Source organism: Drosophila arizonae, chromosome 2 (assembly GCF_054131065.1).
Source record: "Drosophila arizonae isolate 15081-1271.41 chromosome 2, UAZ_ARI_1.0, whole genome shotgun sequence".
NCBI classification, from domain to species: Eukaryota; Metazoa; Arthropoda; class Insecta; order Diptera; family Drosophilidae; genus Drosophila; species Drosophila arizonae.
In genome coordinates, this window is record NC_142922.1 from 4,346,920 (window position 1) to 4,374,360 (window position 27,441).

The window sequence follows — 27,441 nt, forward strand, 5'->3', positions numbered from 1 at the left end:
ACGCATACGTACACACATACCGCATATAAATATGTCTGATCAAGTTTTTTTTCTCTTATCAGAAATCGAAATACAAAAGTCCAAGCACCCGCAAGTGATATATGTATGTACATATGTATATTTGTATAAATATTGTATATGTGTTGTTTGTTGTACGAAAAAAGAGACACTATCAATAATATAATTAACAACGTCTTAACATAGTAATTCCCAGGGCTCGATAAGCCAGTTGATATTGATTGTGTCAGTCTTATAAATCGTCTCTAATATTACCCCAATACCAGAATAAATACGATTCTTAGCAACACAATACGTTAATTTCAAATTTGCACATATATACATATATATGCATATGTGGTTATTGCTACCAGGGCTGCCATAGTGAGCAGCTGCTGTGGTGGCTGGTCGATATTTTTGTTTTGCTCATTGTTCGATATGTTTCTTTTTGTGCAGCTGCTTAATTATTGAGAAAATTATATTCCATTTTAATATTGAAAAAGCTGTAGCATGTCCTATGACGGCTACACCCAACTGCCTAGCGGCAGCACCGATCACGACCGACGTCAACAGCAGGTGATAGCAAACACCTACGATGTCCTGCAGCGCACCACCCAAAGCATTCAGCGCTCTAATCAGGTGGCCATCGAAACGGAAAATATAGGCACCGAGGTATGATGACAAATAATAAACATATCGAATATATTCAACAAATATCTATATATGCAGGTACTTGGCGAACTGGGGGAGCAACGTGAATCACTGCTGCGCACTACTCGACGTCTCGAAGACGCCGATCAGGAATTGTCGAAATCTCGCATCATTTTGCGAAAACTGAGCCGTGAAGTTATCTACAATAAGATTGTTTTAATATTGATAATTTTCTTAGAAGTAGCCATACTCATTGGCCTGCTGGTCTTAAAGTTCGCCCATCTATAGAGGCGAATCATTGAATTCCAAAGCTATATTCGGAGTGAATATGGATTTTATTAAGTATTTTGTTTTGTCTTATCTAACATACATGTTAAACCCATGCCTTAGACATATGTATATGTATATAGAGTTAGGATAATGTAAATCGTATATGGAGCGATATTAATAAAACACAGCTAACAGTTATGAATCCCTTGTCTACACACATTTTACAAATTGTATATAATAGGATAACAATAGTTATATACATATATATTCATGTATATATCGCGATTATTTGGCATAAAACAAATTGCATGCTACATGGAGACGAACGTATCTAAAAAAAATAGTTGTTCACATTAGCATAATACTTGATATACATACATATACGACAATTTAAGTTGAATACTCGCGCCTCTATTTGAGATAAAATGACACGAAAATGATGTGTTCGAGGGATATTCGCTTTCATGAGGACAATCAAGTAAAAGCATTAAAATCGTATTATATTTTAGTTGTATTTTTGGTCTGCAATGCAGCTCAGCGTTTGAATAATTTTCAATTATCCTTTGGTAAGACTATGGACCAGCCAAACACGCGTCGATCGAAGCCGCACGAGAACAGGTCACAATTTAAGACGGGCTCCTCTGACCAGGCCACTGATGAGACCATGCGTCTGTGTCCCTGGCGGCTGGTGCGAGGCAGGCGAGCGACTCGCTGTCCATTTAAATCGAAGAGACGGATCTGCCGATTATCGTGGGGTATTGCTATGATGCCGCCACTGGAGACAGCCAGGCGATTTACGGATGAGTCAGTCCGTATGGTGGCAAGCGCGGAGCGCATATTGCGCAGCTCCCACACTTTGATGGTGCGATCATCCGAGCCCGAGACGACTTTATCGTTGCGCGCAAAAACGCTCGAGGTGACCGTCTCGGTGTGGCCCTGGAAGACGGATACGGCGGGTATCGGATCGCGGAAGTCCCATAAACGGAAGGTTGTGTCACGTGAGGCGGTCACAACTAAACGCTGTGTGGGATGTGCCGAGACATGGGTAAGCTCGTGATCATGGCCGGTCAGCGGTTGCAGCGGCTGTGCCGTCTCCACGTCCCAAAGTATTGCCGTGCGATCCCAACTGCCGGTGATAATCTGATCCATGCTCGAGAGCCAATCAGCAGCGACCACAACTGAGAGATGCCCACCGGGTCCGGTGAACTCACAAAGTGGCGTACGCAAAGAGTCAACACGTTCGCGATCCTCTAGCTGACCATCACTATCATCAAGCTCCTCCTCAGAGGAGTGTCCTTTCCTAAAAGTGGAAGAGTTAAATATTGGCCATTTGGATTTTATTCGCAATCTCTTACTTGGGCACTTCCCAGTTGACGGCTGCTTGCCAGATGTGTGCGGTACCATCGCCACTGCCGGTCAGCACCAGATCCCGACATTGATGGAACTTAATGGAGTTGACGGATCCAGCGTGTCCCTGGTACTGCAGCAGGCAGCGGCCGCTCTCTATGCCCCAAATGCAAGCGGTGTGATCAGCGGACGCTGTGCCTATGATGGGCTGACCCACTTTAGCAGCCACCTGCCAAATGCCATCCTTGTGGCCGCCAAACTCGCGCACCACCGAGCTTACCACTGTCTGAGCCTTGAAGCTGGAGACGATTCGACTGGTCTGTGCCTTAATTTTATTGCTGGCCTTCACCTTGCTGCCACCTGTGGCGCTGCTCAGCTTGGCCTTGAGACTCTTGTGTGTGCTGGAGGCAGCTGCTAGCAAACTGGCACCAATTTCGTCGCCTAGAGGAGCGGAGGGTGTAGCAGGCGTGGCTGCCAGCGAGGCGCCACCACTGCCTGTGGCAACGAGCGCTCCGCCTGCTGCGGAACGTTGATCGTACGGTGTCAGTGACTCTTTGGTAATTGCGGTGGCATTTTCCAGCTTATCCTGAACTGCAAACAACAATTGGCCAATAATTTACTTTATATTTACATTTATTTTGTTAGCTTTTAATCCAATTCGATTCGGGTCTATACTCACGATTGAGGTTCTCCAAGTAGAGCTGTTCGAACTCCTTCTCGATTTGGGCAAACAGGTAGTGGAGGCGGCTGCGAAATGGCGCATCCTCGGGTATTATGGATGCGTCCTCGGTGAGACTGGTTAGCCGCGTTTTTGCTGCTGCCGTCGATTTCATTTTAATGTTTTTGTTTTCCCTGTATATTTGTTTCTTCACGTTTGCCAGTTTATTTCTGACTTCCGCAGCAGAGCGTTTCCCGTCACCTGCGTTCTTGCTTAAAATCCAATTAGTGGATAGTTTTAATGATAGTCGTTCGACCTTTATTGATCCAATTCCATATTATATATATACATAGATATATATTTGTGTTGCATGAATATTTTTCTTTCGGTTTTTATCTCTTACAGTGTTGGGAAACATGCAATTGCGAAATGCAAATCTTTTACAGCACTGTGCATGCAAGCAGCAGCTGCATGAAAACATTCAAATACAAACAGCTGATTGGCTTAACCGTAATGTGAGCGCAGTGTCATATTGAATGTCTATTGACAGTTTTACGTTTTCATTATTATTATTTCAATATACTAACAATTTAATTTTTATTATCTGATTGACTATTTCTCATATAGTTAAGCAGTCATATTGGACAAAAAAGAAAAAGCATTTACATATGTGACTTGGTTAACAGAGTAAACAAACAATTATTACAGCTGCTATGCTGCTCAGCTGACTCATTCACATAAGGGTTAACATTTGTTTTCATATTTACATTACTTGGCCACATCGCTGACGCGGAACTGACTGCCAAACAAATAAACATAGATTAAAGAATTTTATTAGTTTTAACAGCTATTCAACAGATAATTGAAAATGCGCAAAACATGGGTGAAACGAGAAAATATATATTACAAGCCATTCTACAAGGATAAATCGAAAATGTTTTTTCTCCTAATATTTTTTGTTGGAATCTCATTCATCGCCTATCAGGTTGGAAAAAGAAATCGTGTTTTTTTTGCGCGTTTTTATTAATATACATAAATTAATAATAGGCCTTCTCGCTGAATCAGTTGCCCAGCGTGCAGCAGCTGCGACGGAAGCACAAACAAATGATGCAGTCTCTGGGTAGCAAACAGCTGGACGTCGACGACTTCGATGGCGGAGGCGGCTTTGGTCCTGGTAAGGATGCCGATCTGGCTGTGCCAGCAACACAAGCTGCCGATGCTATTAAGATTATACGGTATGTGTAAATGTGGGTGTATAAATTTTTGTGTGCTATTTGACATATGTTTAATTATGGCCACGTCTACCATTTTCAGGGGCATACGACTCTTCGACTACGACGCATACAAGCCCAATTACAAGGGCAATTTCAAGTGTCTGGATGGCAGCAAGGAGATACCGTTCGACCATCTCAATGACAACTATTGTGACTGTGTTAGTGATGGCAGCGATGAGCCCAGCACGAATGCCTGCTCCAATGGGCGCTTCTACTGTAAATACCAAAAAAGACATATCACGGGCCGAGGCCTGGACGTCTGGGTTTGGGCCTCTCGAGTAAATGACCACGTGTGTGATTGCTGCGACGGCAGCGACGAGTGGACGACAAATGCCAACTGCCAGAATCATTGTGCGTAGTGTTTTGTTTGTGTTTCGTGTGATTGGCTTAGCAGGACACCGAAAAACAACAAATCAAAACAAAACAAAACAAAGCGACTCGACAGCTATCTCATGCGCATCTCAAAGATTACTCCATTTAGTTGATAAAAGTGCATCACAACTGATATTTTTTGTAGAATATTTTACGATAAACGTGTAATTTATTTAAACACAAAAAACAACAAAAAGGTAACCAAGCATTACATATAAGTAGATCGAATAGAAATACGTAATTCATAAAGATTTTCAAACAAAAAATATGTGATTCGAAACTTACTATTTGGCTTTTCCAATTGGAAATCCGGTCTCCTGGTCCAGCTCCTCGCCAACCCCCAATAAAGTGCGTTTATGCTTAATTTCATTTATTACTGGACACGCTAGAATCAGAAGCCTGCTTTACATAGAAGTCTATTTAATTATTATTATTATTATTATTTATTTTTTATAATGAAGGTATCATTCCAGTTGATATCTCCTCATTTGTGGTTTGGGACTTGCAAAATACGTATTTACTTACTTTCAAGCCGTACAATTTTTACTGACAATTTTGAACTGCAAATTCTAAAAGGTACGAAACTGTTTTTTTTTTTTGTTTTGTTTTTTTCTTTTTATAGATTACTAGCAATAGTCTGTGAGTAAAGATTCGCAATCCCTTTGTATGCTGCGTGTAGGAGACTGTTTTGCATTTTTATTTTGTATATGTATGTAGTCGGGATTTGATGACTCTCTTTTATCTTTTTATATTAAGGAACGTTTCTGCAAATATTTAGTTCTTGCTTTTTTATTTTGTTTTATTTTCATAGAGTTGGTCTACTTAGAATTTTGTAGTACAACATTGAACTACGTACACAATACATAGAGCAAAATCGTTTGTTTTCCTTTGTAATCTTACAAAATTCATTAAATAAAGTACAATAAAGGCATTACTATTATGATTAATTGATTCTGTAAGCCTATTTTTGTTAAGGTTTTGGAACTTAAATTATGCTTACTTAACGCTAAGTAATACTTAATCAGAGTTTTTCATTTTCATTTTTTGCTTTGTTTTTATTTTTATTGAATATTGTTTGGATACTTCCGGCTCTATGTTTTTGTGGATATTTTGATTTTTTTTTGTTTTTTTTTTTTTTTTTTTTTTTGTAGAAATTCCTGTTTATCGAAATAGTTGTTTCATTTAAATGCGTAGGCATTTTAAAGAAGGTTGGAAGTGGAAAGATTGTGTGTATTAAGGGGAAATGTATAAAAGTAAGAAAGATGTATTATTATTGCACTGACGAGATTTTTCTTTTCTTAAGTCTGATAGTATAAAAAGGGGGGAAAGTAAAAAAAAAAATAAATAAATATTTTTGGACAATACGCATAAACTATAGAAAACAAATGTACACTTAGAATCTGTTTCAGCACAACAATTGACGCGACCTTAGCTTTACATAATTGGTATAAAGAGAGAGAAATTTCAGTTGGGGACACAACTTAGGCTACCTTAAGCCATAAATTAGTAGCATAAAATATATTTCTGTATAGATAGTTTATAATTAGGTGTACAAGTCTAACGGCAAAGCGTATAATACAATTTTTGCAGTTTGCGTTTCGTGCGACATTGATGGTGATTGTGCGAATGATTTGGCTGCTGGTGATGGTGGTGGTGGTGATGATGGTGGTGATGGTGATGATGATGCCTGTGAGAGTGCTGATGTGAATGTGCCTGTTGCTGAAAGTGTGTCCGTGCTGTGGTGTGTTGCTGCTGCTGTTGTTGCTGCTGTTGCTGTTGTTGCTGCTGTTGCTGTTGTTGCTGCTGCTGCTGCTGTGGTGTATGGCTTTGATGATGATTATTTACAATACTCGCCGTGCAGGCCGTGCTTGAAGTCGAAACAGCACTGAGAGCCACCGCAGAGGAAATCAGTGCCGCGGCCAAGCGAGAGGACGCCGACGACGAGGCGGCATCCGTTGATAACAGCAGTTGTTGCTGCTGCCGTAGCTGCTGCAGCTGCAATCGCTTAGCAGCGGCGGCGCCCTTGCGCATCGCATGTAGACGCCGCCTATGGTGGTGTGGATGCAATTGAAGCTGTCACTTTGCCTCATCGCTGGCATCGAGCAGATTGTTGCTAGCTCCGCTCGAGCCATTGTTTGTGGCCACAATGGGCTGCTCATGGCCGGGCTGCTGCTGCAACTGCTGCTGATTGAGGGAATGGACGTGCTGACAGAATGCCTGCAGCACCTCAAAGTGCGTCATCAGATTCGCCGGCTGGTTATCGTAGTGCAAGTGTCGCGTGATGGGCGCATTCAAACGTCGCAACATCTCGGTGAACAGCTTCTCCTCCTTGCGTATCCAGGGCCGGCGATCGTCCTGCACCTGGTAAGGTGTGAGGTGCACATGTATGTTCATGCCTGAAAAGTAAAATGAAATTAATACTGGAACTCAAAAAAGTAGCAGGCAAACAGACCCATTCGCGTTAGCGTCTCCAGCAGGCTGCGTGATGTGATCCATGTGTTCTTCTGCCCGCCATGCCCGCCGTCCAGCCAATACATGTCCGTTATGCGCGAGAGCAGCCGGCACATGCTGCTGTCATCGGGCGTCAACGTTTTCAGATAATGAAACTCATAGATGAACTGCAAGCAAACGCGCATCAATAAATGTTTAAATGTTTAAGTGAGAGTTTTCGTAAGATTGGATTGATAACGTTGTAATAATTTGTTAGCGATTTTTACACCAAATGTGACTCACTTGATTGAGCACGACGCAGCCCTTGCTGAAGCCTATCAGCACCAGCTTGGACTTGTCCAAGTTCAGATTCTCCCGCCACCACAATGGATTATTCTCGGACGTTGGCGTCGCCGGTCGCGGCTGCTGCGGTTGCGTTGGCAGCGACGGTTGCCGATCAGCGGCGCAATCATTGCTGCTGTTTGTTGTGTTGTTGTAGTGATCCACATTGTTCATTGGCGCTGACGCTGTCTTAACAACTGTCTGTTGCGGCTGCTGTTGTTGCTGTTGCAGCAGCTGTTGTTGTTGCAGCAGCTGTTGCTGCTGCTGTGGTTGGTTGTTCGACTCTTGATGATTGTTAAGCAGAGCATCTTTATTGTTGCTATTGTTGACATTGCCACCATTGTTAGTAGCTGTGCTCGCCTCCGTGCTGCCAGCGGAGACGATGGGAAAGATCACGGCACCATCAGCATCCACAGTCACATTCTCCTGCACCTGCAGTATATCTATGTCCATTTCCTGACTGCTGTCGTTCGCCGCTGCTGCCGCCGCCGCCGCTGCGGCAGCTGCTGCTACTGAGGCTGAGCTGGACTCTGAGTTCACAGTGGCATTTGAGAGCGTCATGGCAGCTGCTGCTGCAGCAGCAGCAACGGCAGCCGCTGCGGCCGCCGCCTGGGCTGCCTGGTCGAGTATCTCGTTTTCGGGTATTGAGATCAGGCGTTGCGATAGATTCTGTAGCAGTCTGTGGGACAGAAAACGAGATAATTGCGATTATTAAGAACTCATATATCAATAGACCTAAAACTCACTTTTCTAAATGTTGCAGCGCGTGGTTCATGGGCGTATGATCCGGCACACCTGCATTATTTCCACGTACGAAATTATCAAAGCAACTGAAGGTCTTGAATTCCATGCTAAAAGCAAAGGGCAAAAGCAGAAATTAGTCAAGCTAATAATCAGATATCGCATTTGATATACTTACCGAACCGGTCGTATGACTATAATGTGGGAGCGCGGAAAGGCTTCGCGCAGCAATATCGCAGAGTTCTCCAGATTGTATTTCATGTAGCCGCGGCTGTCGCGGTTCGTTTCCATGCTCTCCGGAAAGTCCTGCACATCGCCACCAAAGTAGATAATTGCCTTGGAGTCATCCACATGCTGCGACTGCTGGCGCACAATCGGCGGACAGTAGACAATGTCGTTGGCGCGGTTCTGAAAACCGGCCACGGAGAATATTCGAAATGGACCGGCCGAAGTGCTTGGCGTGCATAAACGCTCCCCGCTGCTGCCGCCAAGCATGCCCTCGAAGTTTCGAATCCGCTCTTGTAGTTGCAGAAATTGATCAATGGTGAGCTGAGAGGAAGATGAGAAGCATCAGAGAGCAATCCAGGCAATACTTTGAGCAGAGTCAGCAGCAACCACCCAGACATACACACACCCACTCACACACACACACACACACACACACACACACACACACACACACACACACACTCCTAGTAATAATCACTCTCATAGAAATCGCGAGGATCGCCACAGCAGCCAACGAAACGATGTCGCGTATCCTCCACACACAGTTTGGCATCCTCCTTCATCTCCTTGAGCTTCACCTTCACTTCCTCGCGCATCAGGTTGCCACACATGGCCACCAGACCCATGCCCAGCAGCATGTATATGAAATTGATTGCCAGCTTGAACTGCTGGTCGGTGATGCGCTGCAGATCGGACACCTCATTGGGATCGGCGGAGATGTCTTCGCGCAGCTTCTGTGTGGCTGCGTCCACATCCGCTGCTGTGGTCAGCGAGGCGCCCGGCACAAAGTCACCGAAGCCGATCTTGCACAGCGACGTCATGCAAAAGTAGAAGCTATTCAGAAAACTCCACTTCTCCCAGTTGGCGAACATAATGGTGCCCGTCAGCACATAGAAGATGATGACCCACAGACAGGCCGTCGACGGCACAATGATCTTCTTGCGCAGCGTCAAGGCGCCCAGACTGCCGCTCTCGAGCGCCTCCAAGCGTGCATCGTAGTTGCGCTCCTGGGTGCACTCGTGCATGGAGCGATAGAGAAACTTAAAGGAGCGCGCCAGCACACGGCCCATGTTGAGGAAGTAGAGTATGTAGAGGGGTATGCCAAAGGTGGCGTAGATGACAGTGAAGCCCTTGCCCCACGGCGTGCGCGGCACCATGTTCCCATAGCCAATCATTGTGATCACCGAGAGGCAGAACATCAGCGCCGCCGGAAAGCTCCAGATTTGCGCCGGACTCCGGCCCACATAGCCGTTCTTGATGATCGCCGCGATTTGCACCTGGTAGGCCTGCAGCACGGCATTCGTCTCGTTCACCCAAAGTTTTTTATCAATCAAATTGAGCTCCTCGGTGATGTTCCACAGCCGTTGCGAGCAATTGTAACGCAGGCTGAGCACCACCTTGGCCGTCTCGTCCACATACTTGCGCTCGATGTTCATAAAGGCCAATGCGCCGCAGATGGCATAGAACACAATGAGCGCGCCCACGCCCACCTGTGTGCACATGAAGGTGACAAAGTTCCTGCAGCAGCGCTTCACACGTTTGCGCGGCTGATTGCTGGCCGTCGACGAGACGGTGGACGCCTCCACGCCCAGCATCTGGGGGGAGCTGCGTTGAAATTTGTTCGACATGTCCGCCAGTGGCCAACGGCAATTACATAGTTATATAACTCTATGCTGGATCAATTCTCACTTCTCCTCACACTAGATATATACATATATGTATATTTGGGAATATATATGTTTATTAAAATCGACAAACTATTTCGTTTTATGTGCAGTTAATTGGAAATTTGCTTTGGCTATTCGTGCCCGAATGGTCGAAAATCAGCACAAATGCTATAAATAAATCCACGCACTGCCGCCACACAGCATTTTCCGCCTAAACGAGTCTCTTGGCCAAATGCGCCGCGTGCCGAGCGATGTGGATGCGATCGATGCGGCCGCCAAAATTCAACTGTTTGCTCTAAGCTCACTCACAAAAAACAAACTCAACTGAACTAGAATTTCTCTTGGGCAGGCAAAACCACAAAGCAATAGCAACAACAATATTTGGAAAGAGCATCGCTAGGGATTCAATGGAATTATTTTTGGGCTACAGTAAAAGCGCCAAAGACGAACAAATCCCTTGGGAACACAGCCAAAAATAATGTTTCCAACAAATTTATAAAAATGTACATTCAATTATCAAAGTAGTTGTAAGCGAGGGTAGTTAAAAGAAATGGTCAGAAACATAAAATTGAAAATTTTAATTATTGAAAGAAAAAAGATTAGATAGATATTTCAAATAAAAAATAATATATAAAAATTCACATTTTGTATATTGTTTTTTAATTCTCTTAATTCGCAAAACTTTCAACTACCCTCGCTTAGTATACATTAAACACAAACTGCAGAGAAGACATGTACATATTCCTTCACATTTAGCCAGTCATCACTGTACACACTCACACACAAACACACACATCTTATTTAACGATTTATGAACTATGGCATCGAAAAATAGAAAATTCATATCTCAAGAAATTCTATTTACATTTTAGGTTTCGAAGATATTTACGCTATGGCGCGAGTGCGCGCTGTGGGCGTGCGTCTACGAAATGTCTTTGATTAATGAATCAAATAGTTTTCATGCTAGTGAACGTAGTACTACAGACCCAAATACATGCATACATACATACATGTATGATAGATAAATGCAGTGAAAAATTATCGCGGATTATTTATGCGTTTATCACACGCAGTTGAAAGACCAATAACAATAAGCAAAAGCACAACAAAGTGTCTGCAAAATATAAACAAAGAATAAAAAGCGCGAAAGAGAGCGCAACAGCAAAAAAAGAAAATAAATAAATCTGACCCACAGTGAGACCTAAACAAGCGAACTGATAAGAACAAAAAAATAAAAATAAATAAATAAAAACATTTGCATCATATATATATATTTTTTTTCCTAAATTCACTTGCATAACACTTTTCTTAACAAATAAAATAAAAAAAAAAAACAGTAAACAAGAAGAAATTGAAATAATAAACACTGATTTTAAGGGTCGTTAACATTCCGCTTAGCCGGTTTAACCTGTACACAGACAACAGATACACAAGAAGAGGCACGAAGATCAATGAATGCGCAAAAAACGGGTCAGCGGCGGTGGTTTGCGGTAGGCAAGAGTTGCATTACGTGGGCGTCGCATTAGGGGTGTTCACGCCAGCTAGCCGCCGTGGGAAGTGCCACGAGTGACTGGGAAGGGGGTAGGGGGTCGGCCAAAGGAGGCGCTGCAACTGCAACAATTCTGCTCAGCAATGACCCTGAAGATGTCAAATAAATGGCCAGTGGCAAGCGCAGCAGCAGCAGCAGCAGCGACAGCAGCAGCGGCGTCAGCAGCAACACCAGCTCTGAGGGGTGAAATGCGTAGCGAAGAGATGGATTTTTTCAATACACTCACTCATATGAAAACATACACACACACGCATACACTTCAGACTCACATACACACGCGCGCATACACACACACACACACACACACGCACACATATACAAATATTTCACGAATTTATGCAAAATTTTCAGCGCACCGCGCGAATTTTGCACTGGCTTCATAATTTGCTTCTTGTGTTTAATACTTACGCCGTTTTTGTTTTAATTTCTTGCAATAATTTGTTTATTTATGAAAATATTCCCGCGTCTTCTGCTTCTATACAGTTTTCTTTAATCTGTGCGTCTGTATTTTTAATTTTCGTATTTTTACATTGATATTTTCACACACTGCAACTATGGGCACACAAATCCTGTTAAAAATCCCAAAACTGTGCACCACGGCATCTGTGTGACCGCATTGACAACATACAAAATACCAAATAGTAATATACTAAAACTACTGAACAAGAACTGTCAATGTACTCCGACGGTGTGGCAGCGCTTTAAAATGTGGCAATAATTTGTTGTTTGAATATATGGCGGAAACCCGTTTGAAACTCGATATTTTCGATTTTCTTAGTTTTTATGAATTCGGTTGTTTTAGCACACAAATATTCAATACTGTCAAATTATATTTAGATACTAAATTGTCTAGTTATTGCGTTCCCTCTCACGGATGTATTGATTATATCAATATTTGTATATTTCCAAAGCTTATATAAATGCGCACTGAAAGATGAGACGCATAACTTGGTTGAATCATAGACTTTGTGTTTGGCTTTTGCAGTAAATTGAACAATTATTTAATCAGACTGCACATTTTGGCACTTAGAGACTTGCCAGTCTTCAAGTCATTTATACTTACTATGGCACATACTTACTCATATGTATTTATTTCATCAATCTGTTGAATTTATTTTAATAAAATTGAATTTATTTTAATAAAATTATCTGAAAGAGAGAAACAACCAACATTTGTAATCCACCTCCCGAAAACCTAACGACTTGAATTGTGCTTCCAACAGAGAGGACTTTCAACTAAAGCTATATGAAACAAACTGTTTATTAATAATAATCATAAATTTTATTTGGTTTTATTTGCTTTTTTTAATTTTTTTTTTTCGACATTCAAATGCTGCTAGGTGTGTATATTTTGATTTGTAATTTATTTATTTAATTGGAATGAATTTTGCAATATATATATAAATATAATTATATACATATATAATGCAGATAATCGTATTGATTAGACGACGAAAAAGTTTTTTAGTTTATAATAATAAAGATATATATATATATAGTATATATATATTTGTATATGCACGTATTTGAGCATGAGTTTTGTAATTTTTTTCATTTTTTGTTTTTTGTTTTTGTTTTGTTAATTGTTATTTATATAAAATTGTCGAGTGCAGAGTGAAAAAATAATTACAGTAAATCTGGTTAAGTGTGGTGCGAGATACTTCATTATTGTGATTTGTTATTATTTTGCTATTTTTATTTATCAGATAGCAGAGCCCTATGTATATATATATATATATTTTTTTTTTTCTGTTTTTGATTTGTATATATATAAAAATACGCTCGAAAGAGTTGCGCTTGCCCTTTTTTGTTCCTTCGCTTGAGCTCTTCCCAAATTAGTTTTTGTATTATTTAGTATAACTGTTTAGTATATAGTATAAGTAGTTTTTGTTTTTTTTTTTTTTTTTTTTATATAATTTCATATTTATTACATTTTTGGTACATAAATCTGTGTGTTGTTGTAAATGTTGTTGCTGCAATATTTTTGTAGAAGAGTTTTTAAAACTAAATAAAATAATAATTATATATATATATGTATATTAATATGCATATATACATACGTAACTTAAGCGTAAAAATAATTGGTAAATTATCAACTAAGAAATGTTAAAATTTTTGTTTTATTTTATACATTTTGTGCTTTGGACCGAAATATAATAAATTTTGCTTTAAAAACATAATATTACAAAAACATTTACATAACTAAAAAAAAAGGCAAACAACAGAAATTTATGAAATTTAACATTTTCATGTTGCCTCTCCCTAATTATTATTATTTTTTATTCATTCACTTGTAGCCATAATTTTGTTTATGTAAAGTTTTTTGTGCCGAAAATATCACATTGATTTTTTAATTTTTAAATTTTAATTATTTTTTCTCTTATTGTTTTCTTTTATTTTTCAATAAGTGCCAAACCATAAATTTTGTTTATCACAAAATGTCTAAAATTAATCAAAATTGCTATTTATATTTAATATTAATATTTTTTTTATTTCATTTTTTCTTTTTTTGTTTATTTATATTTAAGAAAAAATCCAATGAGTTCTAATCGAAGCATTTACTTAGATATTTATTAAATTTAGTTTACTTAACAGTTGCTGATATGAATTATTTCAAACTTTTATATATTTTTTGTTATTATTTTTATTTTATTTATTTATTTGTTTATATACTTAAGCTTAACGTAAGTGTTTAACAAAATTGTGAGGTGGTTCAAGTGGTTCGCATTTAGTCTAACAAAACATAAAATAAAAAAACTTTAACCATACAAAAAGTTGAATTAATTTAACGCAGCTAACAAAACAAACACAATAGTTGTTGTTGTTGTTGTAATTAAAATAGTTTGCTAATATATAGTAGTTAAAATATTAAAATTAAGCAATCAATCAACAATAAAACTGAAATGCATTTGAGGTATATCAAAATTTCTTCGTAGTTCTTTGAGTAAGCAATGTACTCTGCAAAAATCATATATATGTATATATATTTATATCTATATATAGTAAAATTAATAAAAATATATGCATATATATGCGTGTGTGTGTGTGGGTTTGTGTTTGTGTGTGTATGTGTTTGTATGCCAACTAAAAGTCTAATGTGATAATATATGAGTAGTATACGAGTAGATGACTGTGACTGGACCTTAGACTGTCCTCTTCTTAGTTTTTTTTTTTTTACTTTTACATTTAATTGTATAAGTTGTATTTAATTTGTTTATATTAGGAAACAACACGCAGAAACCTTTAAAGTTGTTTTTTGTTTTGTTTAGTAAAGTTTACATCGAATGCTAAATACGCGCTAGATTTTCGACTTACATTTAGTTAGTTTAGTGCCCGGTTTTACAGAAGGTGGGGCTACTTTAGTTCAAGCAACCGAAACCGTTATATAGAATCTTTATAGCAAATGAAAAACTTTCGTTTCTATAGCTAGTCCATTGATTTCTCATTAGCACATATGATGGTATGTGTTCTTCTTCATGCATACTTTAGTATACATATATATATATATATAGTTTATAGTTAATTCATTATTTTTTCATAATTTTCATTCTTTTGTTTTTGTTTTGTTTTTAGCATCTTCGGTTCTATATATTTTGGGTTATTGCTGATTGAGGCTTTCAAAATTTGGCTCCGCATATTTGGGGGCAGAGTGAAATGTACAAAGCGACTAAATGCAAGTTATATAGCAGTTATAAAAAAAAACTGTTATACAAGTTATAACAGTTATAAAAACTGTTATACAAGTTATAACAGTTATAAAAACTGTTATACAACGGTTATAAGTTATATAACTGTTATATGTGTTAAATAACTCATTTTTGTTGTTATATAACTGTTATACAACTGTTATAATTACATATGTATATCTATTTGTTAGGTTGAACTCCCGAGTCGAATGAAAGACACTTAAACGTTAGTAGGAAAAGACGCGACAAATCAATTTGGATGTCCTTTACATGTGGTAGTTGTAGTAGTAGTTGTTGTAGTTGTAGTTGCTAAATGTTGTCCGCTGTGTATAGCCGTAACCGTAGCCGTAGCCGTAGCCATTCAGCCGCCCGCCCCGCCCTTACATAGAGTTGAGCTTCAGCAGTCGATCCGGATGTTTGACCCGCAGATGCGATCGCAACGTATCGATGCGACTGTACGTAGCCGGGCAATAGGGACACATCGAACGCTGGGCGGTGTGGGAGTGGAAATGATGCCAACGATTGGTCACCTCCTTGCCGCAGGAGCGACAGCGCCACATGGTCCCCGGATCCCGAGACGGCGTAAACATATTATGATACGACATGGTGTGATGCGAATTGTGACCGGTGCTAGTGGGTGTTGTAGAGCCGCCGCCCAGGGCGGCCGCCTGCCCGGCATTGTAGCCGTGGGCGGGGGGTGTGCCGCCGGCGGTATTATGGCCATTGCCAGCAGCGCGTATATAGTGCAACGGATGATGGTATTCGCTCTTCAATGCGGCCGACAGCTGCATGCCGAACGGCGGCGGCGGGGGCGAGGCCGACGAGGAGGTCGAGAGCGGTGTCGAGAGGTGGTGACGAGCGGCGAGGCCTGTTGTCGAGAACGAGAAAGAGAAGAACAGACACACAACAGCCCGTCGAGCGGGACGAAAATCAGCCCAGAGAAATAGATCGTATTTGTTTTTGTTTTTGATTTTTTTTTTTTTTTGATTTTTGAATTTGGTATAGTTTTTTTTTTTTTTTTTTTAAATATGGTAAGGATAGTGGGAGCGTGACAGACAAAGATAGAGAGGAAGAGAGATAGAGATAGAGCGAGTTAGAAAAAGAGAGAGTTTGATAGACATATGATAAACAGAGAAAGAGAGAGAGTTTTGTTTTTTGTGAGCAAAAAATAATATTTTTGTCATAGGCAAATACAAACTAAAAATTTGGCGTAACAAATTATTTTTTATATATACGAAAAAAAAAAAACAGACTATATACTATATACATATGTATATATATATATATATATATATATATATATATATATATATATATATATATATATGTATGCATATATAGCTGTTGGCTAACTACGTTCAAGCAACTTAATTAACATAACGCGCATCAAATACAAAATATAGTTCGAGTATGAAAAACAAAAGAAAAAAATATATATATATAAAAAAAAAAAACGAAGAGAAGATAAATAATATAAAAAAACTAAAAATACAAATTGAAAGAAAAACTATATTCTTTTAGCTTGTAATATTAAGTATTTCGATGCCCTTCACATTCAAGCGTGCAAGTTGTATTGATTTTTGTTTTTTAAATTTAAAAATTTCAGCTCATTGTTTTTTTTTTATATTAAAGCTAAAACTAAATCTATAAATGTATATATATGTATATATAGCTAGGATCTGTTACATATATGTTTGAAAGAATTAAAAAAATGCCTCCGTTGAGATTTTGTTTTGCTGAAATACTTTAATAGATGGTTAAATATATATATAAATATATATATTTTCTTTTTAAATAAAATTAGTCACAAATCAGATATATACATATATATAGTGTATATATATTTATATAAATTGCAGTTATTATAAGGTTTTGAGCACAAATGGATAACACAATCGATTTGAATGACAAGTACAAGATACATAGTATATATATATATATATATATATATATTTGTATATATATATATAAAGCTGCATAAGTATGTTTGTATGTATGTGTGTATGTGTGTGTGTGTGTAATTAACATAAAAGTTCATTATATATAATATTATATAGACATTTGTTCATTATTTTATTGGGTGTAACTCATTTGTGCGTCGCATCATTTTGCTCTCTTTTCGATTTTCATTTATTAACTAAGCGAAAAATTAAAAAAAAAAAATCACCTAAAAAACTTGTAAAAATAATTAGAGCACATATAAATATACATATATTTTTATATGTATATATTGTATCATAAATAAATAATTATAAAAGTTAAAGGTTAAAAAAAAAAAACAGGAAATTGGGCCGAGGTAATAAGTATATAAAACTTGACACATGTTTCACTGAGCTTGTATGCATGTGTGTGTGTGTTTGTGTGTGTATGTGTGTATATATATGTAAGTCATATATCTAAATATATATGCATGATACATTCCTAATGGGCAGCCCTTAAAAACTCTTTTGGAAGCACAATTCAAAGCGAACAACTCAGAAAGGAAAGAAAGAATAAATGAATCACCATTTTTTATTTATATATTTTTTTTTTATTTTTGTATATATTTTTTAATTTCAAAAAATTTCAATTGTTTATGCAATTTGTCGTTTGATGTTGCGGGTTATTAATATGATGATTATTATTTTTGTTTTATTATTATTATTATATATATATTTTGTTTAGTTTTGTATTTTGCACTCAATTGAAATATAACGCTGGCTTTATGGATAGAATGTTTATTAAAAATATTTGTAAAAATATATATTTAATCAAAAGATTTTAACAAATGCTGCAAATTTGCTTAATTTTTTTTCATTTTGCTTTTGGGTTTTCCTTTTTTTTTTTTTTTTTTTTAAATAAAACTAAAATTATTTGTATTGCGTTTTATTAATACAAGTTAAAGTTAATGCTTAAGAGCTAAGATTACATTGAAACTAGTTAAAAAGTAAAAAAGTTTAAAACTTTATAATTTTTTTTCGGCTGTTAAATTTAATTAAGAAAAAATTAACATAATAAACAAAATAAATTTGTTGTTGGGTGTCTTGTTGTTTTTGTTGTTGTTAATAAATATGAAGTGGGCGGGGCGAGTGGGCGTTTGGGGGCAGATCTTAATTTGCTACTATTTTAATGTTAGATTATGACATTTGAAATATTTATTGAAATAGACACAGAAATGTTGCTAGCTGTATTATCCCTATACATATTTATATATGTATATAGTACCAATTGTTCAGTTACAAATACAACATACATACACTGAATATACTCATATTCATATTCATATTTGATATGTAAACATTCGCTTCAAATGTTTTTGTTTTTTACTATATTTATTTCGCTCCCACGCAAATTTTTTTTTTTTTTTTAGTTTTAATTAATTGTATTTATTTTTTAGTTTTAAATTATTATTATTAAATATTCCACATGCCACTTTGCACTTAAAAGAGAACTTCGAAAAAACTAGTCATATTGCACATACATAAGTTGAAAAGCTGTCTACGATTCAGGGGAGTGGGGGCGCAGCTAGGGGGTCAGCTGGGGGCCAGCTGCGGGTTGGCTTTCTCAATTAAAGTATATATTTGGATTTAGCACCATTTTGCGTACCACAAATTTGATATATATACAAACATACATACATATATACGTATATATATCATATAGACATCTGTTCCAGCTCAGCTTCCATTTATAATTAAAATAATTTCATTTTGTAATATGTGTGTATTGTTGTGTTGTGTGTGTGTGGTGTGTTGGTGTGTGTGTTTTTAAGTTTAACTATAGTTATCACATCGTATATATAATATATATATAGATAAATTTCATTTCGTAACAAAAGCAAAAAGTTCAAAATTACAAAGAAAATTAAAATACGTAAAAAAAAACAATTATTAAGTCGGGGCAGTATTTGATGTAGCATTAATTCCTAAACAATTTGAGTGTGTTACAAATTAGAACAAATAAATAATTTTTTATTAATTAATGTTTAATGTTTCAACACCTCGGTTTTAGCTCTTTCCTTTTAGGCAAAAAAACTTATAACAAATTTCAAAAAATTGCACAAAACTACTTATTGAAAAAGATATGTAAAAAATAATAAATATATATACATCTATTGATATATGTATATATATATATATAGAGGGCTGTATATACAGTGGCTTATTAAAAAAATGCTGCAAAAATTATATTTTAATATTAGATATAAGCTACATTTTATAGAGACTGGTTAACCGAACGCGCCCGGCACTCACATGCATCTATCAGTTATCGGCTATATTTATATATATATGTACCTAGGGCTATTGCTGATATAATACAATGTGGGGGGCTTTTGGGGAGCTAGGGCTAAGGCTGACTGGGGCGAGGGCTTTCAATTTTTGCGCGTTTTTCCCTTTGTTTTATTTTATTTTTTTATGTTTACTTTTGTTCTGCATTCACTCTCGCACACACACGTGTTATATTTTATATATATGTATATAAATAAATTAACATTTTGCAGTTTGTTAATTAATTAATAATTGTGTACTAATAGGGCATCGTATGCATATGTCTTCCAGATTTAACATTAAAACGCACATATAATAAATATTTTCTTCTTTTTCTGCTACTATTTCGATTATGTTCTAAATATATATATATATATTTATATGCTGTATAAGTATAGAGATGTGTTTTTTTTTATTTTTATAATATTTTACAGATTTTGTTTTATATTTAACATGATTATTACATTTAGATGTGAATTAGCTGCACACACAGAAAATCTCGAGCTTAACAATGTCTTTGTGCCTTTTACGTTTTAAGAAAATCTCTGTTGATTATGTTTAAAGTGAGTTCAAAGTGCATATAGTCGACTATATATATATAGGTATAGATATAGATCTGTTTAGATTTGCTGCAAGCGTGCGCACATTAGTGTTAAATGCAACAACAAACGGGTGCAAACAGTTTGGCACATGATTTGCTCTAGGGTTTACAGAGAAACAGGGTTGTCAGGACTACCAAAAAAAAAAAAAAAAAAGAGTGGTTTATATACTAACAGTTAGTTAAAGTTTTAAAGTGCTGATCAAATATTTACTTGAAGATTTTTATATATATATTTAAATATTTGTATATATATTTTTAATGCACAATCTCTTTAAAAGTTCTTTGTTTGGCTGCCTTGGAAACCCTTTTTTGTAAGTTCTTTACAACTATTGTTATGTTCATCTTCTATATTTGTATTGTAACTATTGAATTAGCAAACATTTGAATCCTGTTGAAACCATGAATCGTGCACAGATCAGCGTTTGATTCCATACTTTATCCACCTTTCGCATCTTCCCCTTTCTTTCCCTATATAATTGACAAATACATTTGGCTTACCATAATATTTTGCAATGCATGGTCAACATTTAAGAATTCATTCAGTTAATTACATACATATATACATATATAAATATATAGATATTGGGAATATTTATATATGTATATATATACTTTATATATGCATATGCTTAGATCTGAGTATCAATGTTGCTGCTGCTGTTGTTGCCAATGCTTATGGTGGCAGCTGCCTGTTGAAGTTTCTAGTATTACAATTATTATGATTAGCATTAGCATTAGCATTAGCATTACTATTAGTGGTTGTGGCTGTTGTAATTGTATTAGCTTCCATTTGATTGGCATTTGTTGAATTGTTGCTGTTGCTATTGCACCTGTTGACAGCAGCAACATCATCAGCAACAGCTGCTGCTGCTGCTGCAGCTGCACACGGCGCCAACTGTTTCAGCTGCTCCATATAATGATTGAAGCTGCGTCGCATACAGCTGGCCATGCCCCCCGGCTCCTCCTCCAGCTCATTGTCGTCGCTCTCATCAATGACAATCGTTTGCGTTGGCTGCTGCTGCTGTTGGCGATGTTGCTGCTGCAAATGCATGTTGCTGCTGTGTTGCTTGGCCTCAATGTGTGGTTGATAGTAGTTGCGTGCATAGAAATTGAGGGGCTGTGCCCGGCGTAGTAGGTGTTGCTGTTGCTGCTGTAGATGTTGCAGCTGCTGTTGCTGTTGCTGCTGCTGCTGCTGATAGTTGCTGGCAAAGTGCGGCGGCTGTTTCATGGTCGACTCGTCTGGGCTCCATGCAGCATAGTTCCAGGCCAGATACTGGCTGTATCATTCGCTTGTTGCATTGTGTTGCTGCTGCTGATGATGCTGCGGCTGCAGCTGTTGGTGCAACATGTGCTGCTGCGCCAAGGCCTGTGCATGTTGCTGCAACTGTTGCTGTTGTGACTGTTGTTCGCGATGTTGCTGCTGCTGCTGTTGCTGTTGCTGCTGCTGTTGTTGTTGCTGCTGCTGTTGCTGTTGCTGCTGCGCCGCGGAAAATGCTGCTGCTGCCGCTGCTGCCATCGCCGCCTGCGATGCGGCCGCCAGCTGTGTGGCCGTAGGCGTGGCCGCACCACCGCCCACCGCCGTCGCCGTGGCGGACATAAGGTTGTCGAACTTGCGCGTGTCCGGATTGTACATGGGATGCTTGAACTTGCAATGGGTCCGCAGATTGTCGCTGCGCGTGTAGGTGGCGCGGCACAGCGGGCACTCGAATCTGCCGGGGAAGTGGACGTGGTAGTGGTTGCGTATGTGCGTCACGACCTTGCCGCACAGCTTGCAGCGATGCAGGTTGCAGCCGCCGGAGAGGCGCTCGAAGGTGAGCCGCATGTGCCAGGCCTTCGAGCCTGCTCGTATGCGTATTTCATTTATTTTCATTTAAAGTTTATATTTGTTTAATTTTAATTTTCAGTTAAGTTTTTTGATGTTTTCAAATATTTAGTTTGATTTTATATATTTTTTTGTTTGTTTTTTGGTTTTTTGTTTTTGTTTTTGTTTTTTTTGGTTTGGTTTTTTCGTTCAAACGCGTAAAGAAAAAAGAAGAGAAAAACAATGTTGTTGTTGGTGATTCACAGAAACAGAAAAATTATTATTTTTATAATTATTCTTAAGCTGTATTGTTTTTTTTTTTTCTTTTTTAACTAGTTGCCCTTGCTTTTTATTTATATTTTGGTATATTTTTTTTTATAGCCAATGAAGAGTTTGCAGTAATTTATTAACTATATATAATGTGTTAAGACGTGCGACGACGTCTTGTCTGGGTTTTTAGTAAGATATATGTATATATATGTATTTGAGGGGGGTTGGGGATAAACCATGATAGGTGTATGTGGTGGGTTGGTAGGGGGTGTACTTCAACGAGTTAAATAAAGTTTTTATTTCGCAATTTCAATTTCAATTTCGAATCGAATTTCAAATATGATTTACACGCAAAATTTTGTTACACCCAAAACAAAAACAAGGTGAAATATTTTGATTGGGAATAGAAATAGAAGTGGATGATAAACCAATTTAAAAAGTAAATATATAAACAAAAATAATTAATAAATTTCACATTTAGATATTTGCCTAAATTATTTATTTACATTAAACGAACGACTTTTTGAAGAAACCCAAACCAAATAACGTTTATAAGAAATATATATAATAAATTCATATATATATAAGTATATGCAATGAGAGCTGTGTTTTTGTTTGGGATATATCAATTTTGTTGTTTTATAATATATGTATATATATAATTTGTTTGTTATATGGTTTAAGTGGCTGATGAGTGTGTTGGATGTTTTGTTTCGACTGTTAATATTATATTAAATTTCTCTTGGATTATAATTGATTTTATTTCCGTTTAAGCCGAAACCGTATTAGTTTCAAAAAAAAAAAAAATATATATATATATATATATATATAAAAAATATATATATATATATATATTGTACGGGTGTTGAGGGCAATTTTTTTCTTTTTTCATTTCAGGGAAATGCGAATGTGAATATACAGAGAGAGGGTTAAATAATAGAGGGGCCAGAATATAAGACTCAAAAGAAATTTGCAAAAAAAAAAAAAAAATAAGTGTATGTAGATAATGTGGATAATATATATTTAAGCGAGATTCGCATCAAATCGTAAATTTGTGGCATATACGAAAATATATTTTCAACACCCCTCCTGCCTGCTGCATACGAAAACATATATATTTACTATATAGTAAGAGAGCTCAAATAACGGCAAAAATATATATAAATGAACCCTTTTCAAAGACACAGAGTAAGACAGTAACAGCGTAAGAGAAAGAGAAAGAGCGCAAGAGTGTGTGTGAGAGAGAGACGTAATAGAATATTGGAAGTGAGTGAGTAAGAGCGTAAGTGTTTCAAAAAACATTTCAGAAATATTATTGTATATATAGAGAGAAAACATTTTCAATTGTTTTTGGCCAATTCCTGTTTTTTTTTTTTCGTCCATTAATTTTTATAAGAATTTTAAATTTAGCTTTTCTTTTTGTTTTTAGATCTTTTTTAGATAAAATAGAACACATACATAAAACAATACGTAACTTAAGTTTTTATGCATTAAAATTTAATTTAACATATTTAAATCAACTTAGATTTATTTGGTTAGAGCTTAGAAAATGGAAACTTACCGTAGGTAGAGAGTGCGCTTGTAGTTCTTTATTCATTATTATTATTATTATTATTTGGATTAATTGAAATCGATAACGATATTATTTCATATATATGTAATATATATGAAACTGATATTAAGTTGTTTGATTGATCTTTTTGGGTTAGTTTTAGTACCTAAAGGCTGATTTCTTTTTAGAATTGAAAAGAACTGGAATTCGATTTGAAAGAGTTTTATTAAGTAAAGTTAAAGATGTTAAGTAATATTTGCTGGTTTGATATTTTGTTTGCATATTTGGATTTCATTTGTTTAAACTACGACTATTTTTGCTTTTAAAATACATTTGTTTATTGCTGATCATAGAGTGTGAAATAGATTTAAAGTAACTTTAGCAAACCACTTTCAATAATATATATTTCTTTATAAATTGAAAAAAGTGATTATGAAAATATGCAACTAATCGAATTCGGTGGGTGTTTTGCCAAAGATACGAGAAACATATTGTATTTGTAGTAGATATAAATCTAACGAGCGCCCAATTTCAATGCATATACATAAGGGATTGGCATTATATCTTATCATAGATATGTATGAAAATTATAAGAGTATATTTGCGTTGACATTATATGATACTTTTTAAAGTGTTGCTATAACATTTCACAGAGCAGGGTTGCATCATATATGATAGGTATTATATCAATTTATGGACATGGAAATACCACAAATCATATATTTGATATATAGTATCGAAAATCGATATATATATAGACCTATGCCTATATGAATACTCAATATGATATAATACAAAATGAAAACAATGTTTTGTAGATTTGATATAGGCTCAAAATCGATTGAAAACATATATATCATATCGTATGAGATTTATATTACACCATGTATATAGTCAAAGATCATTGCATACCACATAGATATTTTAGTCATAATCTTACGATGCTGTATATCTCTTAATGAATACACAACAAGAGCAATATATACTCTCAAAGGTTGTAGAATCATTATATATCCGATCAGATAATCAGATGTATGCACTGAAATAATACCAGAGATGATCTAATGGCATATCCTTGACATACTGTAAACATCATTGAGTTATATAAAATCAAGAATTTTATGTATACTTCTCCAAGAAATAATACCATATCAATGATATGATAATACAATATCGAACGTATAATAAATGTTGTATATCCATATTATAAAGATGTTTATAGAAATGGATGGGCAGAGATAATATGACTTCTATGTATACACTCTAATATAAATATAACCTTTATAATATCATATCAGAGTCCTATAATATACACTCTTCAATGATATAATACCGAATCCTAGATAAGATAGGTGCACACAAGGGGCTCATTTTTGCACTAGGTAAATGCTTATTCTTGAAATTGGGCGCAATCGTTTTTCAGTTGTTCTTTCTTAACAATTTATAATATATTTAAAATATTTATTGTATTCTTTTTTGTTTTTCTTAATTGCTGAAGAAATTTGTTTGGTTTTATATATTAATTTTTATTGCTTTTGTTTGGTTTTTGATTTTCAGTTTTCCCACTTTGCTTTTCCATAATTTTCAGCTACTGAATTAGTCTCGTTGTTGCATGCCTCACTCGTTGCATTTCATGATAAGAATTAAGTAAGTTGTTGTTTAACTATTTGATTGTTTAATTAAGTACTAGATAATATGGCACACAAAATAGTATTAGTCAAAAAACTCACTACAGCACATGTTAAATATTATTTTTATATTGTTTCATAAATAAAGAAAACAAAATTATAAACCAAGAAAAACTGGAAGCATAACGTCGTGGAATTCTAATGTAATACTTTATAAAGTTTGCTCTTAAGTACTGGCCGCGGTTCACAATAATAATAATCATCATAATAATAATAATAATAATAACAATTGAATTGATGTAAAAAAGCATCTAAAGGTTATTTAAGTAACAATTAATAAAAAGTCTTTTAAATCAACTACGAGATATTTCTTTGATATCATAGCTAAAGAAACTGCTTGGATAGAATCTTAAGTTCATTTAGTATTATAATATTACGTATGTGTGGGCTTATTAAGATTTATAGATTGAAAACCTTTTATTCGATACTATACGATACAATACGATTTGATTCGATTTGATTTGATTTGTTTAACTTTGCTTTAGGCCTGTCTTTCAAGATAAGTTGCGTAAGGAAACTCTTGGAAACTCTTAGGGCGCTACATAATAAATAATTTCTAACTCTGGTGCAGACTTCCATTTTTGTTATGTTTTCTCGAGGGGGATTGTTTACATATCGTGAGCGTAACTATCTAAAGAAGTGATCACATATGTACATAATGGCTGAAGAAACGATCCTTAATGTCCGCATGCTTGATCTTGCAATGGGCCTTCATATTGTCGCGACGCGTGAACTTCTGGCCACAGACGGGGCACTCGTGGCTCTGCGGCCGATGGATGTTGGCGTGATGCCAGCGGTTCGACACGATCTTGTTGCAGCTGACGCAGCGATAGAGCGTGGGCAGCGTACCAGATAGCTGTACGAACAGTGTTGAGTAGTCTATGTTATGATCCCGACGATTCGCAGCCGCTGCCGCTGCCGCTGCTGCTGCTGCTGCTGCCGCCGCCGCCGCCGCTGCTGCAGAGGTTGATGATGAGGAGGAGCTGGGTTGCGGCGAGAGTGAACCAATGGCGGGCTGATAATGCGGCGATTGCTGCGAAGTGCTGGCTGCCAGAGAGGATGACGACGATGATGGCGGCGGTGGCCCATGATGTCCATGATGCCCATAGCTGTGCGCCAACTCCAGCTGCTGCACTCCATTGGGCGACTGCTGCAGCGCATAGCTCAAGTGCGATTGCTGCTGCTGCTGTTGCTGTTGCTCTCGATAGCTGCTGCTGCTGGAGGTGGGCGTGGGCGAGTAGGCCGCTGCTGCCTCAGCGCCGCACAGAGTTTCCGCTGCGGTAGCGGCTACAACTCCGCTGCTGTGCCGGCCCAGATTCAGCGCCGTTTGCGGCGCCGTCGCCAACTGATGCTGATGCGGATGCGAATGCGGATGTGGATGCGGATGATGTTGCTGACGATTGCAGCGTATGGCGCGCATATTGCGCTCCTTGCACTTGTACTCGCAGTTGTAGCTATTATCCATATACAGATCCGCTGCGGGCATATCCTCGTCGTGCGGTGCATAGATGATGGCGCGCCTGTATTTGGGCGTGGCATGATGATAGGCGAGTGTTGCTGCCGCCTCTGCCTCCTCATCGACGTCCACATCCTGGACGACGGCAACGGCCACATCGATCTCGACATCGTCGTCCGCTTCCTGCTTGCGGGCACTGTTAAAACATTTAACGCGACCTGCAAACATTTGCGTTTCGTATAATGCGTTATCACTGTGGCGATAGGTTTATTTATTTTTGTTTTTTTTTTTTTTTTTTTTTTTTTATAGCGGGATTTGCCGAGTGCGTGGAATGCAATGCCTGGGGCCGAATTGGGGGATGCGCGCTCGTTTACATTCCATGCGCACAGTGGGCTCTGGCCAATTGGTAATTGGTAAGTGGAACTGAATAAGGCAGGCCATAAGGATTTGCATATTGTATATATGTATGTAGATATATATATGGTATATGGTATAGGTAGATATAAGTAGATGTAGATATGTTGATTTGGATTTTTTTTTTTTTTTTATATATATTCTTTTGGTTATGCAAACGAATTGAAACAGCTACACGAATAATTCTTTAGTGTTTTTTT

The 27,441-nt window shown here is 37.0% G+C and overlaps 7 protein-coding genes across 10 annotated transcripts in view; 2 read left to right on the forward strand and 5 right to left on the reverse strand.

Moving 5' to 3' along the window:
• Positions 1-145: 145 nt before the first annotated feature.
• Vti1b (Vesicle transport through interaction with t-SNAREs 1b) lies at positions 146-1,120 on the forward strand. Its single transcript, XM_018017729.2, has 2 exons — positions 146-669; positions 727-1,120. Exons 1-2 carry the CDS (start codon positions 508-510, stop codon positions 934-936), a joined length of 372 nt encoding a protein of 123 aa, XP_017873218.1. The 5' UTR covers positions 146-507; the 3' UTR covers positions 937-1,120.
• A 291-nt stretch (positions 1,121-1,411) lies between these two features.
• Positions 1,412-3,489, reverse strand: Wdr37 (WD repeat domain 37). The gene is made up of 3 exons (XM_018017721.2): positions 2,945-3,489; positions 2,274-2,856; positions 1,412-2,218 (listed from the first exon to the last, which is right to left on the reverse strand). Exons 1-3 carry the CDS (start codon positions 3,096-3,098, stop codon positions 1,471-1,473), a joined length of 1,485 nt encoding a protein of 494 aa, XP_017873210.1. The 5' UTR covers positions 3,099-3,489; the 3' UTR covers positions 1,412-1,470.
• Positions 3,490-3,599: 110 nt separating this feature from the next.
• Positions 3,600-5,918, forward strand: LOC108620783 (uncharacterized). 2 transcript variants are annotated; one of them, XM_018017726.2, is made up of 3 exons: positions 3,600-3,908; positions 3,971-4,158; positions 4,238-5,918. In XM_018017726.2, the coding sequence occupies exons 1-3, from the start codon at positions 3,792-3,794 to the stop codon at positions 4,554-4,556; spliced, it is 624 nt and encodes a 207-aa protein (XP_017873215.1). In that variant the 5' UTR covers positions 3,600-3,791; the 3' UTR covers positions 4,557-5,918. The 2 variants fall into 2 exon arrangements, with proteins under 2 accessions (XP_017873215.1, XP_017873216.1); XM_018017727.2 differs by having other exon boundaries at positions 3,989-4,158.
• LOC108620785 (uncharacterized) lies at positions 5,678-12,122 on the reverse strand. The gene is given in 6 exon segments (XM_089475373.1): positions 5,678-6,965; positions 7,022-7,187; positions 7,303-8,020; positions 8,088-8,192; positions 8,261-8,631; positions 11,935-12,122. Coding segments are annotated over 5 exon segments (2,145 nt in total). The 5' UTR covers positions 8,578-8,631; positions 11,935-12,122; the 3' UTR covers positions 5,678-6,126.
• On the reverse strand, positions 8,638-11,928 carry LOC108620780 (TWiK family of potassium channels protein 18). Its single transcript, XM_018017722.2, has one exon. The coding sequence runs from the start codon at positions 9,936-9,938 to the stop codon at positions 8,775-8,777; it is 1,164 nt and encodes a 387-aa protein (XP_017873211.1). The 5' UTR covers positions 9,939-11,928; the 3' UTR covers positions 8,638-8,774.
• A 1,288-nt stretch (positions 12,123-13,410) lies between the features above and the next one.
• Positions 13,411-27,441, reverse strand: part of fru (sex determination protein fruitless) — a 171,478-nt gene continuing 157,447 nt past the window's right edge. Inside the window, exon 8 of one of the 3 annotated variants that reach the window (XM_089475348.1) lies at positions 13,411-16,080. In XM_089475348.1, coding sequence (XP_089331474.1) covers positions 15,593-16,080 — 488 coding nt within the window. In that variant the 3' untranslated portion in view covers positions 13,411-15,592. Of the gene's footprint in view, positions 16,081-18,369; positions 21,900-23,889; positions 27,046-27,441 lie in introns of those variants that run through there. The other 2 variants (XM_089475340.1, XM_089475335.1) reach the window with 2 other exon arrangements.
• On the reverse strand, positions 18,370-21,288 carry LOC149270217 (uncharacterized). The gene has a single exon (XM_089475478.1). The coding sequence runs from the start codon at positions 21,286-21,288 to the stop codon at positions 20,734-20,736; it is 555 nt and encodes a 184-aa protein (XP_089331604.1). The 3' UTR covers positions 18,370-20,733.

Bases quoted from the DNA above. Each gene is read 5' to 3' on its own strand.
- Vti1b (XM_018017729.2), top strand. From the start codon at position 508: ATGTCCTATGACGGCTACACCCAACTGCCTAGCGGCAGCACCGATCAC. The intron at 670-726 runs GTATGATGACAA...CTATATATGCAG, and splicing joins CGGAAAATATAGGCACCGAG to GTACTTGGCGAACTGGGGGA.
- LOC108620780 (XM_018017722.2), bottom strand. From the start codon at position 9,938: ATGTCGAACAAATTTCAACGCAGCTCCCCCCAGATGCTGGGCGTGGAG.
- LOC108620783 (XM_018017726.2), top strand. From the start codon at position 3,792: ATGCGCAAAACATGGGTGAAACGAGAAAATATATATTACAAGCCATTC. The intron at 3,909-3,970 runs GTTGGAAAAAGA...AATTAATAATAG, and splicing joins TCTCATTCATCGCCTATCAG to GCCTTCTCGCTGAATCAGTT. The intron at 4,159-4,237 runs GTATGTGTAAAT...TACCATTTTCAG, and splicing joins GATGCTATTAAGATTATACG to GGGCATACGACTCTTCGACT.
- Wdr37 (XM_018017721.2), bottom strand. From the start codon at position 3,098: ATGAAATCGACGGCAGCAGCAAAAACGCGGCTAACCAGTCTCACCGAG. The intron at 2,857-2,944 runs GTGAGTATAGAC...TGTTGTTTGCAG, and splicing joins CTACTTGGAGAACCTCAATC to TTCAGGATAAGCTGGAAAAT. The intron at 2,219-2,273 runs GTAAGAGATTGC...TTCCACTTTTAG, and splicing joins GTCAACTGGGAAGTGCCCAA to GAAAGGACACTCCTCTGAGG.
- LOC149270217 (XM_089475478.1), bottom strand. From the start codon at position 21,288: ATGAAACAGCCGCCGCACTTTGCCAGCAACTATCAGCAGCAGCAGCAG.